The sequence below is a fragment of the Eretmochelys imbricata genome, chromosome 1 (assembly GCF_965152235.1).
Source record: "Eretmochelys imbricata isolate rEreImb1 chromosome 1, rEreImb1.hap1, whole genome shotgun sequence".
Taxonomy (NCBI): Eukaryota; Metazoa; Chordata; order Testudines; family Cheloniidae; genus Eretmochelys; species Eretmochelys imbricata.
In genome coordinates, this window is record NC_135572.1 from 175,701,822 (window position 1) to 175,722,922 (window position 21,101).

A 21,101-nucleotide genomic window follows, 5' to 3' on the forward strand; every position below is an offset into this window, starting at 1 on the left:
CTATATAACTGAAATCCTGGCTCTACTGAATGAAACATGTTATTACAATAATAGCTTTCCAATAAAGGCACTTGATTTCCTTTTATCTTTACTGAAAAGGAAGAAAGAATACAAAAGCTATTCATTGATTTTTAATGAGGTGGTGTTTTATTCAACAGATTACAATCCAGTACACATCTCATGTGTCACGCATAAATTCTTGGAATTTGCAGTTTTATGTCTTCCAACAAGATATCTAAGAACCTTTAGTCAACTAACTTGCTGTAATTTGATAAATCAAGAGAAACTCTTGAGGGTTAACTCAGAGAAGCATGTTAAACTTGCTTTCAGGAAGTGAGGGGACTATTATCTTGAGGAGGTGTCAAAGACTAGAGAAAAATTGAGAGAAATCTAGAACAGTAATCTGGACAGCATTGCATTAGTCAAATAGAGGAGCAAGAGGTAGAAATAGTTAGTTCTCACTTTGCTGAGAAAAGAGCAAGAAATGTAGGAGAAGAAAAGCACTGAGTAGATAGTCAGAGGTCAGTGGGAGTTTGGTTGAAAGAGATCCTGTAATAGGGCAAAAACCTGCAATCCTTTCTAACTCAATCAGATTTAAAATGTGTATTCAAAAGGATCATGAGACACTGCCTTCTCACACTCAGGGTGGCTGCAAACTAATTCTAGACCCAGAGGTCTGCACCAAAGACTATCTGTGCTCTACCCTGGCCAGAGGGCCAGAGACCCTTATAAACTGTTACTTGCGGTCTATCCCAGGCAGGAGGCTGTGGGCTAAAGACTGTTTGTGCCTGGCCCTTCCCAGAGGGCAAGAGCTTCCCCCATAGACTATTGATTACTGTCTGCCTGTAATGAGGCAGAGTGAGGGACCACTACAATTGTTGGAGAATTCAGGCATCATCCCACCCCTGAAACAAGGGGACAAGCCCAGAAAAGCAGCATATCAAATCCCCCCCATGTGCCGGATGATAGAACGGGGAACCTTCCAACCAGGAAGGATGGAGGTCAAGAAGCTCACAGAGTGGCTCACCAAGTGCCAACAGCAGAAGCATGTGGTGCAGCTTGATCAGCAGCAGCAATGCCTGCAACAGCAACTGATTCAAGAGCTGGGGGTCCAACACCAGCACCAAGAATGGCAGTGCTTGCAGCAGCTGGCTGTGTTGGTACTGACACCCAGCAGCTCCAATCCTGGGGGAGCAGTGACCCCGACTAACCCCATGGTGCTTGGGAGCCTGACAAAAATGGGTCCCAAAGGTGACCTGGAGGCCTTCCTCAGTTTCAGCTGAGTCTGGACCAGGGAATCTTGGGCATGTAAGCAGCCCCCAGGGCCAAGTGATGACCCTGTTAGACGTGGACGGAATTTGGATCTCCACCCTCATGAACTCTGTGGACAGACTCTGGTATGTCAGGACCTTGTGAAGCCCCCAGACACGTAGTGTGCTGCTGCTGTTGGCAGGGTTACACAGATCGCTATCCTCAGGCCTGGGTCACCTTGACTGTGAGGGGGGATATGAGGATTATGATAGTGGATCTGTCACCAAGGCTGGCCTAGCCCATCATCTTAGGTCGAGACTGGAGCAGCTTCTTGGGGGTCCTGCACACCATGAGCCTCGAGTCCCAACAGCCCCAGGGCATCTTTGTGGGAGAGGTCCTGGAAGGGACAGACTGGGCACCCAGGAACCTTAACCCAAGCAACCAGCAATACCTCAAGGCTGACCAGGACCTTCTTGATGAAGGGGGTGATCGCAGGCCTCCCACTCATGATGAACCCCCTGGTTTAGACTCAGACTTTAACCATGATTAGTGGGAGGACCCAAACCTCAGATGGGCCTATGAGCAGTTGGCTCATGTTGATGGGAAGATTATGGAACCCATCCCCCCGGAAATGCAGTATCGCCGCTTCTAGTTGACTGGCAACTGCCTCTAGCGAGTCGATCATGACTCCCAGACCGAGGACATCCAGACCCAGCTGGTAGTCCCCCGATGCCACTGTCAGGCCACCTGGCAGCTTTCCCACATCATTCCCACGGCGGGACATCTGGGGCATGAGAAGACCTTTAGCCCAGATCCTGATATGGTTCTTCTGGCCCAGGGTACACCAGGAGGTAAAGGGTTGTTTGTGACTTCTGTCCAGCGTGTCAACTCACAGCCCCATGAAGGGTACTGAAGGCTTCCCTTGTTCCCCTGCCAGTGATCGACACCCCCTATGAGAGAGTCACAATGGACCTGGTAGGACCCCTCCTGAAGAAAGTCATGGGGTTCCAATATATCCTGACAATCCTCAACTACACCACCTGGTTTGAGGAGGCAATCCCCCTCCAGAAAGTCACAGCAAAAACTGTGGTTACAGAATCTTTCCCTGGGTGTCTCTCCCCCAGGAAGTCCTGACAGACCAAGGTACCAATTTCACCTCACAACTGTTCCAACAGGTCTGCGACCTGTTACGAATGAAAAAGCTCCAAATGTCCGTGTATCACCTGCAGACTGATGGGTTAGTAGAGCAGTTTAATCGAACCCTTAAAGAGAGGATGTTGAAGTTTCCGCCAGAAGATCTGTGCCACTGGAACCAGCTTATCCCTCCCCTATTACTAGCCATTAGAGAAATTCCCCAGTTCTCGAGAAAGCTGAAGATGTCAGGGAGGTTGCACAGAGTGTAAATCAGGGAAGAATTTTGATTCAGTGTATTTTGGTATAATTCATTATTATGTTCCTGCAAATGCCTGTGAGGCCAAGTAACTGCTAGGATGGAATTTTTCAGGTACATGAATATGTCATTACAGTAAAACAATGCTACTGTACTGTATTGTACTGAACATTGGGTGTGTAATAAGGGTGTATTCCCTTTCCAGATTGCTTTTGAGGCAAGTTGGTTTGAATGGACTTGTAACTATGAACAGACCCATGTTACTAAGATTGCCTCTTGAATTGAATCCAGAGTTAACCTTCTGCCAAATGTAGGGGGTTTAGTGTTCACAGCCCAATACCACTTTTACACTAGCCTGGCTCCGTTAAATTCAATAACATGCAACTGGCATGGAACTGATGTGACAGTGGAGAATCACACCCACTGGGTTCTGGTTCAGCTCATTAAAGAAACTGGCTCAGGATGCAGAAGTTCAGATCAGAATTTACCATTAGTTTGCGGGGAGTTAGTTATAGTTCTCTCCCAACTGCATACGTAAGTACTGTAGAATTGCTTCACCACTGCCTTGCGTCTTGGGCAGCCACTTATCCCAGTGCAAAGTGCATGTAAGATGCTCCCATATTAGAATGGCCGTATATTATTCTGACATTGCACAGATGTGATAATTAAACAAAGTGTGAGTCAACAGAGGATAAATGCATGTATTTTCTGCTCAGCTGAAATTCTCAAGCTGGCTAGGTTTTTGTATGCCATTCTGAAGTCAGGTTTAAAAACACTGAGGTTTTTTTTAGAAAAAAAGTTCTAACCACCAAGACATACACAGTAGCCTCCCAAGTAACTTGACAATCATATTATACTTGTTCTTGTCCATTGCTGTCCCTCTGGGTAGTTGTCTTTTCTGTTCTTAATTTAGCGCTAGGCTCTGCCATTTTCACATTAAGTAATATCTCATTTCACAAATAGCTCCATCAAGGCCTTTGACTTTAAACTCTTCTCCATAGAGAATGCACCTCTATTTGTTCTGTAAAGCCCAGTGTACATAATACTGTTTCCCCCCAAAGTACAGAACTGTAGTACACAAGTTTCAATTGACTATTGTTGAACATTGCATAATAAAATTTAACTCTCTATCTTTTAAAAATGGTAGTGCAGTACCTTTGAGTGGTGGCATTGTTTCTGTTCTTTTTCCTTTAGATTTCAAACCTCAAAAAATCTTTGAATAAATACCCACTATTCTAGGAACCAGTACTACCACGTATAATCATTTTTAAAATGTTATTCAGTCAGAGAAACACAATGAGTATCTTAAAAATGTCTCATTTTTTTCCCTCTTCCTAGAAATATGACTACATCATCAGCGATGTTATCCACTGGAAATGGGCCGTTTGTAAAAATCACCAAAGCAGCTAACCAGAGCCTAATAATTACACCAAGGTAGGCATCAGTGCATCTTTCTCACATTAAGGATCAAATTGATTATAGTGGTAAATAAAAATAAATATAATAATAAATGTCTTGTTCTACTTTACTTTAGTTGAAATCCAATGTGGTCTAGTATATAAGGCACTGCCCTGGGAGCCAGGAGACCTAGATTCTATTCCATCTCTGCCACTGACTTTGTGTGTGACCTGGAGCAAGTCATTTCATGTCTCTGTTTCCCCTGCCATGTGTTGTGTATTGTAAGCTTTTGGGGCAGGGACTGTCTCTATCTGTTTGTATGTTACAATCTTGGTTAGGGCATCTAGGTGCTACTGTGATTACAGTAATAAATAGTACTATTCTTGCATAGCATTTGTATCCGTAGATCTCAAAGTTTTTACATTAAGTATCATTAACCCCATTTTACAGATGGAGAATAAGGGGTCCAGAGAAGTGAAGTGACTTGGCCAATATCATCACTCAGATTGATGGCAAGAATAGAAGAACCCAGATCTGTTAACCCAGTCCAGTGTCCTATTTTGTAGCCCACACTGCTTCTCATATTAAATATAAAATGTTAGGAAAATACTGAAAACTGGTGATTTGTGACCAGTCCATAACAAGAACAGAGAGCAATACAAATGTAATAGCCAGCTAGGAAAAAAAAAAAAGCATGTCCTTCTCTTCCTGGTTGGCTATGTTTTAAGGCAAGTGGTAGTAACAAAAATAAAATGAGGCGTGTATAGTGCTTCTGGCTTTGTCTCCATATCTTTCTTACAGAAATCAGCTCATTAAGCGAGGAGCTGTTCAGAATCATATCCTAGCCCCTAATCTCTTTTACCTTATATCGTATCTGATGTGACTTTGAAGGATTCCTATGGGTTTGGAATAACTGGGAGCTTTTCTTGACTCTAGACCCTGAATTTAATGGTTTTAAAGAATTATGTTCACAAGAGGTGCCCGTGCTTTAGGCACACCTATAAAAGGAGAGGTGCTTGCCATTGACTAGCAAGACAGTTCACACCTCAGTTAAAACAATGCCTTAAAGGAGCTAAGAAAGCTTAGTAGTCCTATCACATTAACAGTTACATTTTCCTGGAACCTTGATGGATGCACTGACACAGAAAATCACCATATAATTGCTCAGTTGCTTAGACTGGATTGAAGATGGGATGCATCAATAGTCTTGTAGGCTTCACTTATGAGCCATATTGCACAGTAGTAAAGCTATAGAGAATATTTAATTTGCTGCAGAGTTTTCTTTTTCCCTGCTGGGAGCTGATTGATACATTTTCTGTTCTAATTCTATTCTGTTAATACCAAATATTTATCAGTCTCACTGGTGGTGGGGGAAAAAAAACATCTTAGAGTAATGGAGGATCATTAAAAGCTATTTTTCTTTTTTTAATAAAATGTATGTCTAAACAAGCATTGCCATGAGAGATCTTAAAGAGCAGCCTATGATTTAAAGGTGTCTTCTATTACTATCAGTTAGACACTAAAGAATGAGGAGAACAAGAGGAAAAGGAAGAAGACCGTTCATCTTAACTGCATTCCTACTGCAGAAAGAGATTTCTTTTCTGTTTATCATCTGAACTCCTGATAAGGGTCACTGTATTGTGGTGATACCATTATACCCTCATGTAGTTTCACAGAAGTCGTAATGTTACAGAATGAGAGGACGATTAGACAGTGTTTTTCTTTTAGTAAAATAAACTAATAATAATAAAGTCAACTGATAATCAATACATGAAGGCCAGATCCCACACTGCATTTAGTCCTTACTCAGTCAAAACTCCCTTTGAAGGTCGCAGGAGTTTTGACTGATTAAGGATAGTAAAATATGACCCAGAGATGAAACCACTGTTCACATCCGGGACACACAGGGAATTTATTTACTGACAGAAGGATAACATTAGCATTGGGCCAGATCCTAGCCCTAGAAGCATTGGTGGGGCTTAACACGAAGCAGCTCTGTGGCATGGCAGGCTCCACAGCCAGAGATGGGTTAGAGATTTGGGGGGCCCTGGGTCAGAGCAAGTGGGGGCCCCTCTCCACCCCCTTCCTCCTGCAGTTCCCCCTCCCCCAGTGCTCCTACCAGGGAAATGGGGTAGGGGCATGGGGGCTTGCCCCCCCACAAACTCCTGTTGGGAAGCTGGGTCAGGGTTCAGGGGCTTCCCCCACTGCCCAGCTGGAGCACCGGGAGGGCAGGAGGAATGGTGCAAGCAGCCATCAAAGTCATCCACCACCACCGCAGGAGTTGCTGCCAGCCCAGCTTCTATATACAGTGTGACAAGTGGGCCTTTTGGAGGTCACGCAGGGGAAGCAGTCAGCATGCACCAGGCCTCCCTGACATTTCAATGGGAGAGGAGGGGGATTAGAACTGGGCAAATAATTGATTTTTCTGGCTCATCGGCAGCTCTGAAACATTGAAAAACAATTTTGGTTTGAATCAAACCAAAATAAAAATTCTGAAAAATTTTGGCAAATTGAAAATGTCAAGAGATGTTTCATTTTGTATCAAACAGAACATTTCATTTGACCCAAAATAAAATATATTGTTTCCGTTCCAGATGCTTTTAAAAATAATAGCAAAGGAAATGAACGGCTAGATTCACCAAATGTGGGAATGAGGGGAAGGGAAAGAGCTGGTGCTGCCTATCTTATAACCTTTATCCCAGTGATTAGGGTGCTTACACAGGATGTGGGAGAACCAGGTTCATTCTCCCCCTCTGCCGGATGTAAAAAAGAGATTTGAACGCAGCTCTCCAACATTGCAGGAGTGTAACCCTAGCCACTGGACTGTAGCGTATGCCTCCGTGGGGCTGTTTCAGTCTCTCCTATTGAAGCTGTTCTATTGGTTAGGGCACTTTTCTGCAATGTGGGAGACCCAAGTTCAAATCCCTTCTCCACATCAGGTACGGTGGGGCAATTGGATTCAGTTGAATGCCTTAAACACTGGCTAAAAGTTATTAAGGTGGTGGCACCACCTTCTCTCTGTCCATTTTGCGAATCGCACCAAATCCCAAATCATTGTTTTGGCCAAAAGCATTTGGCAAATTTGTTTCAAAATCAGGAATACTTTCAGGCTGGTCCAAACTGCATATTTCGGCTAATAAACCATTCAACTGAAAATTTTCATCCAACTCTAAGGGGAATGGATCCTCCTCAGCTACCCAGCTGGCATCAATAGGAATGACAAATGGGATGAACAGTCCAAAGCCAGTCTCCAGACTGACAGCTCCAACATGAAGTAAAGGTGGAGGCCCACTAGCTTGAAGTCCCTCTGATCATGGCAAACAGAGGGTGTCAGCAGTGTAAGAAATACCTCAGTGAGTTGCCACTCCTACCCATAGCTCCCTGCTATAGATTAAAGAGTGGAAGATGCTAGATGTTGTATCACCATCATAGAAGGCATGGGCCCTGTCCAGATGAGCTAACGTTCTATCCCACCTCCCGCTGGACCTGCATAAGGAGTGGGCTGCATTAGTTCCTGCACCCTCTGCAGCTCCATGGAATCCATGTAAGGCAGTTTGGTGGAGATGGAGCTCCTATGCAAAAGTTCCCAGTTACTGTGCAATCCTGCTGGGAGCCGGTGTGTTCGCTGCCCTACCCTTTTCTGTGCCATGTTATTCATCCTCCCTGCCAGATGGCCCAATGTACAGCTGGTTTAGAAGGGCTTATGAGTTTTCAATGGGAGTTTGAGTAAAGACTGAAGAATTTGGCTTCAATGGTGTAAACCACATCCTTGGGGTTATATGTAAGACTGAAAATAGAAGATATTTGCAATGTGAAAACTATACAGTGATTCTGGATTACAATATGAGAGTGTATGTTACTGTATAATAGGGAAATGTTGATAGCTACATTTATACAATCATGCTATATTACTCTGTATACATTTAAAAAACAAACTGTGCATTAAACTAGTCCTCCAGTGATATTCTTTCCCGGTATATTTTTGTATATATCAAATTTAATTGGTGGCACAGGCACTGTCCCCAGTGTTCAGATTCATTACAAGCTATGAAGATAATCTTAAAACCTCTGGGTGTCAGAAATGCTTGAGTAGTTTTGATCTGTGGCCTTGTGCTCTTCAGGCTTCTGGCTTTATGTCTCTTCTAAATAATTCCTAAGCCTTTATATGTGTCTATATATATTCTACAGTGCAGTGTTATCTCCATGAAAGCTAAACTGATATCAGACTAATATATATATTTTTTTAATTCTTTGGTTACACTGATCTCTAGTGGCAAGTTCCTGAAAACACCTAAGAAGGCAGCAAAAAATCCATAGTGAATTCAGTTTGTATTGGATTCAGAATTTTAGCAGATGACATTCCCCCCCTAAAAATTAAGCTACTTTTATTTCTATAATACGCTGTTTTTAATCAAATGTACAGCAAAGGAGAAATTATATGTGCAATATCCATTTAAGCATTGGGCAGTACAGGCAAATTACTGCATATTAACACCATGGTTTTACTTTAGAATAAGGAAACAAAACAAAAGAAGTTTTGTAGTGCTTCTAAACTGCACTTAAACATATTCATGTAATGTCACCTGGCATGCAGATACCTGTGTTTTTAACAACTGTGCTTTCATTCTAGCAAACAGTGTCTCAGTAATCTGGTGATTTATCTACAATGCAACAATAAACGTAAGTAAGTGTTTCATAAGAAACTTCCACTTCAAAAATAAAATTGTTAGGTCCATAAACTTCATGTATATTGTTTGAAAGATTTTGGCAGTGAAATATAAACTGTATTTTCATATAAACCATGAAGCAGGAACATTTACTATGTTCAGTTGTTTGCATACAATGGGTGCAAACAAAAAGAAGATATCCACCACCCCCTCCTCCCACCACCCTCCTGAACTTTAGGGAAGATCAGATCCTGTTCCAGACTGGAACTTTGTATCTTGGGCACATCTTGAAATACGGCATAAATTAATTTCAGATCTCCCCTCCCCTTTCAAATTTCAGCTTGTGGAAAACGACTCATAACTCAGGAGATCAGTGCAAGGATTGTAGGTGGAAGTGATTCCAAAGAAGGAGCTTGGCCTTGGGTAGTCTCACTGTTTTTTAATGAAAAACCTGTATGTGGAGCTTCCCTCATCAGTGATGAATGGCTAGTCTCAGCAGCGCACTGTGTATATGGGTAATGTTTACTTTCTCCTTAAGTTAATACATATACCATGTTGGCACTCCCAAATGTTCATGTATAATGATGGAAAGATGCTCATTCATAAACCTGGGTTACGGAATGGCCCTGACCTGTCAATCAGATACGCATGGGGCAACACTGCTAGCCACATAGGGTATGTCTACACTGTGATAAAAGACCTGCGGCATTGGTCTGCTCACTTGGACTCACAGGGCTCAGGCTGCGGGGCTATAAAATTTCAATGCAGGCATTCAGCCTTGGGCTGTAGCACGAACTCTGAGACCCCACAAGGGGAGAAGGTCTCAGAGCCTAGGCTCCAGCCCAAGCCTGAAAGTCTGCACTGAAATTTTTAGACCCTCAACCTGGGCCCTGCTGACATGGGCTCTGTGACTTGGTACCGCAGGTTTTTTCTTGCAATGTAAACAAACCCATAAAGTCCCACTGAAGTCAATAGGAACCACATATTGACAGGGATCTCCCCTTATGTATCCTATGAAAGAGAATAGATGTGGTTGCCTTTGATAGCAGGGAACTGAACTCATTGACCAGGAGGTATGTCCAATCCTATATTGTGATGTTCTGATGGATCTGACTACGGAATCAGGGCTTACATTTATGGTTTTAATAATATTCTGTTATTTTTGCCTCAGTAAAATGACTTTTTCATGCTAGAATAATGTTGTTTTGCCAAATTAATTGTTTATTTTCAAAGTTGAAAAAGAATTATTCAGTGGTCTGAAGGCCCATCAGATAAATGATTCAGATTAGGTATTTGAAAATCATACCCAATAACAAAACTGTTCAAATGGAGAATAGCCAGAGTCAATAGAAAGTATGAGGAAAAATTAATGTAGGGGACTTGAGACAGTTCTGTAGGATTTTTAAAACACGTAATCTCTCTTTCTCTCTCTCCCATCCCCCAATGTATAATATTGTGGTGAAAACTCATATACAGCAGGGACCCAGTTTTATAAAAATGACATGACCACTGAAGTCTGCACCAGACTAGGGAAAATCCTGAAATTAGTGATAGGTATAGTTAACAACCCAGCTCATCATTTAATTATTATGTACTGAATTATTCATTCACCTAATAAGAGATGGAGTCCAGCTCACAGCTCCTGGAGTTTTTAGTAGCCCCACATTTCAATGACTCCAGTAAGGAGTCACTGAAATCAAGAGACACTTTTTTGAAAATGGAAGGTAGTATACATTAAATATATGATACCTCATCAAGCATTTGCAGTTTATCCGTAATTAGTTGGGTGTCTTCATTACTCACTCAGAGCTTTCCCAATGGTGTGAGAGTAAAGAATGACATCTTATCTCATAAAGGTAAATTTAGTATTGCCTGTGTAATTATGACTCTCTGCCGTACACTATGAGAGACTGATCAAGATTTACACTACTCTATACAATTGGAATGAATCTCAATTTGTCTGAATAGATGTGTTAATCAACTCAAGTAGTCTCTATGGTGCACTACCCAGAATGTGAGGAGATGAGGTATATTTTAAAATATTTCCTACAATATGTCACCATGATGTCTACAATTAAAGTGCTGTAGGGAGGACCAAGAATAGGAAAACATAGTGTTTAAAAAATCATGGAAGAGCTATCACTATTGTAAGTAACTAAATTCCATTTATTTATGTCTGAATATTGGTGACATGGCAGAATTTACTGAAGCCTTCTCTATCTATTGCTACCTATGAGCACTTAGCAGATGATTTCCCAATAATCTGCTACACACCATCTATTCATCTCCTCAGTTATCATACCCTTTAACAATGACTTGCCACCATTCCTTTTGTGATAACTGTCTCAAAGTTATTTCCATCTCTGTGCCTGATGTGACCAAAGTACATAAGTTTGTGCCGGTTGATTTCTGACAACAGAGTCTGCTTCTCTCCAGCAATGTTCCGAACATAAACATTCCTCATCTTTTCCATCCAAGAGATATGCAAAAGTCTTTGCCAGCACCACATTTCAAAGGCTTCAGTTTTCTTCTCAGAAGCCTTAATTTCCCACAATTCACATCCGTAGGTTGCTATTGAGAAAATTAAGCTTTTCACCAGTTGAAACTTTGTACGTTTTAAGATTCTATGGGTTTTTTTCCAAATTTTTGTTAGGGGGTCATTGCAGAGCAAACCATCCCTACATTTCTTTCAATTTCTTTAGAACAGCCTCCTTGGTTGGATATGTATGATCCCAGATAACTGAAATCATTTACTATCTCTACATCTTGAGCATTAATTGAGGTGTTTGCTTGCATCTTGTTTTTGTTAATCGTGTAGATGTACATGAATTTTATTTTCACCATATTCAGAGAGAGTCTGTATTCATCACTGTGTTTTTACAGACACCAATATTTGTTGCATTTCAATCACAATAGAGAACTGAAGGAAATCTGGGTGCTCAGCTTCCACCAGCTCATAAGTATTTATATTGTTTGTAAATCAGTTCATTCAGTGGACATTTGATGATTCAAAACAACTTCAGCTATAAAGCAGGTCTCTAACTAAAGTACATCCTTTACAGCTTAACAATAAATACAGATTGTAGAAGAACAAACTTGTCATATTTCTTTTTTCATTTAAATACTGTGTTTCTATTATGTTCAGATAGTCTTAACTTCTGATTTTCTAGATTTTTTCTTCAGCTGTAGGTTAAAAAAAAAATTAAAAATCAGATTTCTAATGGTATGTCTACTCTGCAATCAGGTACGATTGCAGCATGTCTAGATATACCTGAGCTAACTTTGATCTAGCTAGCCTGAGTAACAATAGCCGTGAAGGTGTGACAGCACGGGACTAGTCTTGTCCACCCTGAACCCTGGACACATACACTGTCCATGCTACAGTGGTTTCACTGCTATTGTAACTTGAGCTAGCTTTGAGCTAGCTAAATTAAAGCTAGTTTTGGTATGTCTACATGTGATGCAATCACACCTCCCAGTTGCAGTGTAGATATACCCTCAGTCTACCATCCCCAAGGTATTTCATGCTCATAATTTTCTGTCTGAGGGATGATTATTAATTGCATGGGAATTTTTAATTTCAGCTGTTTAAAGGGTCATAATAATTAATGATTCTTCAATAATTGTACTATTGTCCAAGCAACTCGGTATAAATGTATTATTGGCTTAATACCAAAAATGAACTGATGATTCTGTGATACTAAACTTTAGGCCACTAGTGCTGTCAGAAAACCAGAGGCAATTTCAAATGATACTATGCTACTCCACTTAATCTGAAAAAATATACCAAGTGTGTGTATATAAAATAATATATATTCTTGAGGGGATTAAAGATTAATACAAATTATACATGGCAAATTGTTCAAGTCCTTCATTTGATCATAAATAATTGTGAATATTCATTGCAATCTCTAGGAGGAATTTAATACCATCTCAGTGGAAAGGAGTGCTCGGCTTGCATACCACTTTGAATCTCACATATCCTCAGACAGTAATTCGAAAGATCGATCAAATTGTCATAAATCCTCATTATAACAAGCGCACAAAAAATAATGACATTGCTATGATGCATCTTCAATTCAAAGTGAATTATACAGGTAGGATTGTTGATCTTCTCTTATACATTTATTTACTCTGTATGAATTAATTTGAGCTAGCTCCAAGTGGACTAGTCAACCTGACTTTACTCAGTAATGACAGGTTTATGGGATACTGGGACTTGTCCTTATAAATTAGATATAACCTTGGGAAAACCAATCCTGCACTTGTTGGACATTTTGCCTGAGCAAGGAAGAGAGGGTTTGGATCAATGTGCATTTTGGTAACTGACATCACAAAAACCAGAATACTGGAATCAAGCTGAAAATAATTATTTCTCTTTCACAGATTACATACAGCCTATTTGCTTACCAGAAGCAAGTCAACAGTTTTTGCCAGGAATTAATTGCTCTGTTGCTGGCTGGGGTAGAACTACAAATCAAGGTGAGTCACCACACTTTTAAAAATACCACACAAAATAAGGAAGAAAACTTTGTTTGCTGTCAGAGATGTATTTTTTACTTTACATTTTAAAGACTTCAAGTGATGGGAAATCTACCACATCGCTTGGGAAGTTGTTCCAATGGCTAATTTCCCTCCCTGTTAACAAAGTATGTCTTATTTCCAGTTTGATTTCCATTATCATGTTTCTGATTGTGTGCACACAATAGAAATCAGTGTGAGCTGCCTGTACATATTTGTGGGCGGGATTTGTATGTAATAGTAATATCTGCCTCTTAAATAGCATCTTTCATCAGTATTTCTCAAAGCGGTTTACAAAGGAAGTGTTATAATAATTTTACAAGTGGGGAAACTGAGTCACAGAGTGGTGAGATGACTTGCACAATATCACCCAGCAGTTGAGTGGCAAAGCCACAGCTAGAATGAAGGTATCCTGAGTACCAGTCCAGTGCTCTCTTTATTCAGCCACCTTCTGTGACATTAAAGATCTCGAAAAAGGTCATATACTGTGATTGAATTTTTTGCCATTCACTATAATGGAGTACTCTTCAAATGGAAAAAAATGTCCATCATTTCCTTGTTTTTGTAGATTTAAGGCTGAAATCCTGCTTTTCACTTCATTCCATCTTGCTAAAGCAACAGAGGATGCAGAGAGAGATAAAATTCAGATCCAGATTTTGAACATCCCTGCCTTCAGGAGCATTTGGGTGCAAGAAGTTGGTTCCAGTCCTTCGCTAGAGGAAGGCCATTTTCATAAAATCTGATTGTTCAGTTTGGATGAGCACCAGGCAGTTCATATGCCATACCACAAGCTCGTCAGAAGTGGGGGAAAGAAAAGGGGACTTTTCTGCTGTTGAGAAACTTCAGCGAAGGAGGGCTGTTTATCTAAATTTTTTAAAATTAAAAAAATATTTAGGCTCATTTTAGACAAAAGGCTGAAATTTAGGCCCAGTGTTAACATTTCTGGGGTTGTTGCCTGTTCTTAACGAAGATCCCATATTGTCATGGCTGGGTTGTGGGCAGCCAGACCTAGTAGCCAGAGCCAGAGTCACTAGACAGGAATCAGGGTCAGAAGACAAACTGGAGGTCAGAACCATGAATCACATGACAGGAAATCAAGCCAGAGGAGCAGGAGCAGGAGGGCACACAGTCCAGAACAGGGTGGAGCCCAGCTGTTTCCTGTGCCTGTTGCTGGACCAGCAGGCCAATCAGCTGCTCTGGGATGCCACCAAAAGTACTGCAAGGGCAGAGCTTCAAACTGGGGCTGGGCTTCTTGGATCCCAGGTAAGCAAGCCTTAGCAGGCTGCCAGATGGAGGGCTGGAGTATGGCTGTTCCTATAAACCAGGGATCATAGGATCATAGAATCATAGAATATCAGGGTTGGAAGGGGCCTCAGGAGGTCATCTAGTCCAACCCCTGCTCAAAGCAGGACCGATCCCCAATTAAATCATCCCAGCCAGGACTTTGTCAAGCCTGACCTTAAAAACTTCTAAGGCAGGAGATTCCACCACCTCCCTAGGTAACGCATTCCAGTGTTTCACCACCCTCCTAGTGAAAATTTTTTTCCTAATATCCAACCTAAATCTCCCCCACTGCAACTTGAGACCATTACTCCTTGTTCTGTCATCTGCTACCACTGAGAACAGTCTAGAGCCATCCTATTTGGAACCCCCTTTCAGGTAGTTGAAAGCAGCTATCAAATCCCCCCTCATTCTTCTCTTCCGTAGACTAAACATCCCCAGTTCCCTCAGCCTCTCCTCATAACTCATGTGTTCCAGTCCCCTAATCATTTTTGTTGCCCTCTGCTGGACTCTTTCCAATTTTTCCACATCCTTCTTGTAGTATGGGGCCCAAAACTGGACACAGTACTCCAGATGAGGCCTCACCAGTGTCGAATAGAGGGGAACGATCACGTCCCTTGATCTGCTGGCAATGCCCCTACTTATACATCCCAAAATGCCATTGGCCTTCTTGGCAACAAGGGCACACTGTTGACTCATATCCGGCTTCTCGTCCACTGTAACCCCTAGGTCCGTTTCTGCAGAATCCACTGTAACCCCTAGGTCAAGGCCAATGGGGCTGCAGGAAGCGGCGGCAAGGACATCCCTCGGCCCACACCGCTTTCCGCAGCCCCCATTGGCCTAGGATGGCAAACTGCGGCCAGTGGGAGCCGCGATCGGCCGAACCTGCGGTTGTGGCAGGTAAACAAACTGGCCCGGCCCACCAGGGGGCTTACCCTGGCGGACTGTGTGCCAAAGGTTGCCAGTCCTTGCTATAAACCTTGGAAACCCAGGTTTATGACTTGTGGGCCATGACACATACATGCTGCCATGCCCAATTCAACCACATCAATGACAGAGAATTCTCACGTACATGTTTTCGGTGGCAAACATTTTAAAATGTCCCAAATGATTATTTTAAAATTTGCCAAAATTTCAGCCTGCAACCAATTTTTATGTTCCTTACATAACCCACCCAAAATAAAAATTGCCATTTAAAAATGAACACACCCTGAAATGTATTTATACTGTACTTCATAATAAAGCAGATTTCCACTTTTCAGAGATTGTTATTGCAGATGGAGCCAAATTCTGTCCTGAGACAAAGGAGGTAGCACAGGGGAATCTGATGGCAGAATGTGGCTCATAGGATATTATTATTACTTGTAAGGATGCATGCAGAGGAAAGAATGCAGCTTGACTGTTAGAGCCTAGGCTGAATTTCCAGAGCTGAGAATTTACATTTTCATTTGTAAATCAATCCTATTGATCTGGTGTCACAGAGCAATAAACATGGAACAACTCTGCCATTTTTGCTGACCTACTTTCAGAGTACAATTGCGCCATAAAACTGTGGTTAATAATTAATAACATACATTAGTGTAAGGGGTTCAAATGACCAACTGAAAATCATACAATGTACTCAAAGAATCTGGATAGTCAAAGCCACATTTTTAATTAATCCTTAGATCCATGCATCATAATATTCATTTATTTTAGTGGTCTTCATTAAGTTATTTGAAAAACAAAATTTAGTGGTGATCCCTATTATAAAAGCTCAGGGTGTCATTCACTACTGTTTACTCAAGAATAACTCCAATGACTGAGGAGTAAGGGGGGCCTAGTGCACAACACACTGGACTGAGACTCCGGAGATAGGTATTCAAATCCTAGCTCAGCCTTATTTCAATTTGTGATCTTGGGCAAGTCACATAATATACCCTGCCTCAGTTCCGCGTCTGTAAAATAGAGTTAATAAATTCTACCTCACAGAGGATAAAATCTATTAATGATAGTGAGCCAGGGCCTTTTAAGTTCCTAGATACATTTTAGTGAGGTATAAACTGAAGTAATGACATGGCAACCCAGGCCCTCGATAGTGCTGTGTAATGAAAGTGAAATTTCTGAATCACTAAGAATAATGGCTGTTGTTTATGCTATGCATTTTGATCAGTTTGGTTGTGTATACTCTCTATTTTGATCAGGTTCCACTGCAAACATATTGCAAGAAGCAGAGGTCCCTCTTATAACAAATGAGAAATGCCAACAAAAGATGCCAGAATATAATATTACAGAGAATATGATGTGTGCAGGCTATGATGAAGGAGGAATAGATTCCTGTCAGGTAAGTAAAAACAACCCATTTGCATTGCTTATATTATATTCCTTCTAATTACTGAACAGCTCACTGGTTGGTCCTCTGATCATTAAAAACTAGCCACTCGCTGTCAGAATATAATTTCTACTCAGAGCCTTACATATTTCATACTGTAACAAGATACATGCTTCAAAGATTACAAGCTCATATATTTTAAGGTCTGAAGGAACCTTTCTGATATTAAAAAACCCCACTACAGAGCGATATGGGGTGTTGGAAGTGCCACATGTTGAACTTCACTCAGTTTCTGGTCAGCAATCTCCTCAAGAGGAAGAGATGTTTGTGGGTGAAAATGTGAGGTGTGAAGCTTAAATACCAAGCTGATACAAGCCTAAGAAAGACTTTAGCTGGATGGATGGAGAGCAGCAAGGGGGCATTACCTTCAAGCATTTAGACCCCATAGATCCTCAAGAAATGGAAGCTCCAACAACTTGCAGGAGCTGCCCTTCTCTGTGACAAGACAACAGTGTTAGAATCATGAATCGTAGAATATCAGGGTTGGAAGGGACCTCAGGAGGTCATCTAGTCCAACCCCCTGCTCAAAGCAGGACCAATCCCCAACTAAATTGCTCTCTTATGATCTTCCTGCCCTCTAGCAGCATAGCTTCCTAAGGAGCCATTGTCCACCCCAGCTCAGCCTACAATGCACTCCCTCTCTATGGGAAGGCAGGCAGCACTGAATTCTGTGTCTAGCTTCCACTTAGTTCTGCTTGAACTCTTAGTTCTAGCAGCATGAACTCTCTGTTTTTGCTGACAGTTTTCATCACATTCTAATGGGAGCATGCTACGTAATGTGGTTCTCACTGGATCTACACTGTGCTGCTTCTGGCTTGTGCCCCATAACTGCAAGACTAGACCAAATGAAGTTGCCTTTAGGGAGTTACAGCAGACTCCCAGAAAAAAGGAGGTCATACTGCTTTGGCTCCACTCCACATTCCTTAAGCTTGTGTGGCTTTCCCTACCTGTTTTGCTTTTATTTGTTTCCCCTTATGCCACACTGAAGAGGGAAGAGTGGGGCCTTAATACTATACAGAGTGCAACAAATCAGTGTTGTAATCAATAACCAAAGAACCATGAATTAGGAAGGATATAGCAAGTGCAGACAGCCTGTAGCCTTCTGCAGCTCCTCTTCAGCCTTTGAGAGAGAGATTTTATTCCCCCAGACCTTTTTCAGAAGTCCCCGGTGCAAACCCCACTTATACAGGATTTGTGCAGGGTAAGAGAATATAACCTAAAGTTGATAAGTAAAACAATTAATGCAAAGGGTTCTACTATGCTTCATGGTTGATACAGTTCATGACTAACAGGTGTCTAAGAGCTTAAGATCACACATTATGTTAAAAAATTTAGTAAACAGTGTTCTCTTTTGAGTATTTCTCCATGTGGATCCCCTTCTGGGCACATCAGGAGTATGTGCACCAAAACTGGGATACACACAGGCAAAACAGCTTGAAGATCCAAAGTTACTTTAAGATCAAGAGCAGTTCTTTTTTTAACTTTTGAATTTCAATATTGCAGGGAGATTCAGGAGGGCCCCTGATGAGTCAAGACAATAACAGGTGGCTTTTGGCAGGTGTGACATCCTTTGGCTATCAATGTGCATTGCCCCAGCGTCCTGGAGTGTACGTTCGAGTCACACAATTTGTGGACTGGATAAAACAATTCATACGTTAGCTTGATTTTAAAAAACAAAAATAGAATGTAAAGGCAAGTAATAAGCAAGATTATAATATACCACATAGCATTCAAAGCTACTGGTGAGAGAAACTGAATAAAATCCTGTCATTCAAAATGAGATTTAGACATAACCAAACTTTTGGGAGGAAAACATTAAATATTAAGAAACTCTATCATGTCAGAAAGCAATATTTCAAAACAGCCCCAGTTGTCTCTTTTTGCCACTGGTTCTTACCACTTTACATTGACAGCTCTATGAGATATTGTTTTACTATTTGTCCACCTTACAGACATATTATTGAACAAATACCAATGCCCAGTACATTATGGAAACCTGCACAAAGATTTAGAAGGAGTAAAATCTGTGATGTGCACAGGATACACTATTTATTGAGTAACAGCTATATAAATTATTAATCCCAGGCCAAACATTTGAACAGCTTTTCAGGGTTTTCATGCTTTCCTTCCCAATATTCATTCTCATTTCAATGTATAGGGAATGTTGTTTAATAATCTCCATACATCAAAATGGGGCTGTACCCTAACTGTTTATGAGATCATGAGAGCTCCTTTGTTCCTATTACGAACAGTTCTGGAATATGTTTTATACATGGAGATGGTGTGCAAATCAATCTAGCTGCTTTGTAATGGCTAAACTGACCTGGAGCCAATTTTTTTCCCTAGTGTCCCTGTTTTGGAATTAATGAAGTTACACCAGGGATGAACAGAGTACCATTTTTTATGATTATTTCTGGCAAACATCCTGGAAATTACTGCTAAGTTATCTAATTATAGACAGACAGTTGTGCACACAAAAAACAAACTCTTCTGTTATAAGCTGTAATGCTCTTAAAAGCATAGAATATCCGGGTTGGAAGGGACCTCAGGAGGTCATCTAGTCCAACCCCCTGCTCAAAACAGGACCAATCCCCAATTTTTGCCCCAGATCCCAAATGGCCCCCTCAAGGATTGAACTCACAACCCTGGGTTTACAGGCCAATGCTCAAACCATTGAGCTATCCCTCCCCCAACAACAAGCATCCTCAGACAATTTTGCAAGGAAAATAAACATGCCACTCAAGTTGCTGCTTGGTACATCACATGTTTACTTTCAGTCATCAATACAAGGGACTTTAAAAGAACGTTTTGGATTGTTTTGTTTTAACAATTAGGGTGAATCACCCACTAGAGGACTTCAATTGTGTAAAATATTAAATAGCCTGACTGCTTTAATTTCTTGGGTTCTTTTCAAAATAAGATTTTTTTTCTAAATGTAAACATAAATAACTGTGTACTCACAATGTATGTATGTTTGTATCTAATGATGTAATCATTCTAGTACAATATGACATGTTCCTTTTGTTTCTGCTTAGTGCCTGCTATAGAACAATTAAAATCTAATTAATTCCATGGTGTTACGTAAAAGTCTAAAAGAATTGTAATTATTTATATAGACACATGTAATGATGCCCATTGCCTAGGTGCCTTCCATCACTGAGTACAGCTATTAACAAGGGCAATCAAATCTTCAGAATAAGAGTCTCGTAGACCTCATCCCTCTCTCCCCCAACTCCTTGCTATTAACCTGAAGTAACACTAGGCCTTACTCAGTCTGGCCTTATACTGTGCCTGGAATCTTGCCAGACAATCAACCTGATCCTCTGTTGCCCCCACCTTGTGACATCATTTATGCCAGCCTAAAGTGCTGCTATTCTGATTTGACTGTAGCAGACCACAAAAGGAAGGTGTGAGAGGTGTGGGCTCTCCAGTGAAAAGGGCCTGTGGCCCACTCTGGAATGTCTTGCTGTACAAGGTGATCCAGCAAAAGTGACCGAGTAAATCCTACCCCTGTCCCCCGACCAGGACAAAATGACTATGAAAGATCACAACCGATACTATGAATTGCACCAAGAAGCAAATAGATAATCAGCACATATCAGTAGGATTATAACAGCTCACCTCACCCATAGTGGACCCACAGATTTCCATGCTGGTTGAAGTTTCACAATCCTTTTTAAAGGCAGTCTCAAACCAAGTGCATGGCATTAATCTAGCTTTGGGATTACAAAACCATGAATTGCTGTGACCATGATATGAAAGAATGTAATGCCAAGGAGTCTCTTCTCCCATCAATAGAAAATTCAGAACTTTAGCACCAACAGACATTACCAGCATAAATCCTTGCACCTCTGTGGGAGAATAGCTGCCCAAAATGGACTTAAAAATATATGCAGAACAATTTCTTTCTATCATTGCTAAAGTACAAGCCATTGCTATCCCTTTGGTTGTGAATCAATCATTAAGATGATGTGGGGAAAAATTGTTAATGTCAAAGTCAAAGTCAAAAACTCCAGCTTTTCCAACTAATAGTGGAACGTGTTTTCCACATTCCGATTCTACTTTTCTTCTTTCTAATGAAATGCAGCCCCTGAGATACACAGGGCATTCTATACCAAGTTCAAAGTTTGATGTGAGTGAAGCAATTATTAAAATGTTTTAAAAAAATTTATTCCTAGTTAAAATCATGTGAAATAAATTTGCAATTAGTAAAAAAAAAATT

General features: G+C 41.0%; 1 protein-coding gene across 1 annotated transcript in view; it reads left to right on the top strand.

Annotated features, from left to right (window-relative positions):
• TMPRSS15 (transmembrane serine protease 15) overlaps window positions 1–18,538 on the top strand; it is an 83,484-nt gene extending 64,946 nt beyond the window's left edge. The window contains 7 exon segments of the mRNA XM_077815071.1: window positions 3,980–4,075; window positions 8,670–8,719; window positions 9,047–9,221; window positions 12,622–12,803; window positions 13,093–13,188; window positions 16,692–16,831; window positions 18,383–18,538. Of these exon segments, the coding sequence (XP_077671197.1) occupies window positions 3,980–4,075; window positions 8,670–8,719; window positions 9,047–9,221; window positions 12,622–12,803; window positions 13,093–13,188; window positions 16,692–16,831; window positions 18,383–18,538 (895 nt within the window).
• The last annotated feature ends 2,563 nt before the right edge of the window (window positions 18,539–21,101 follow it).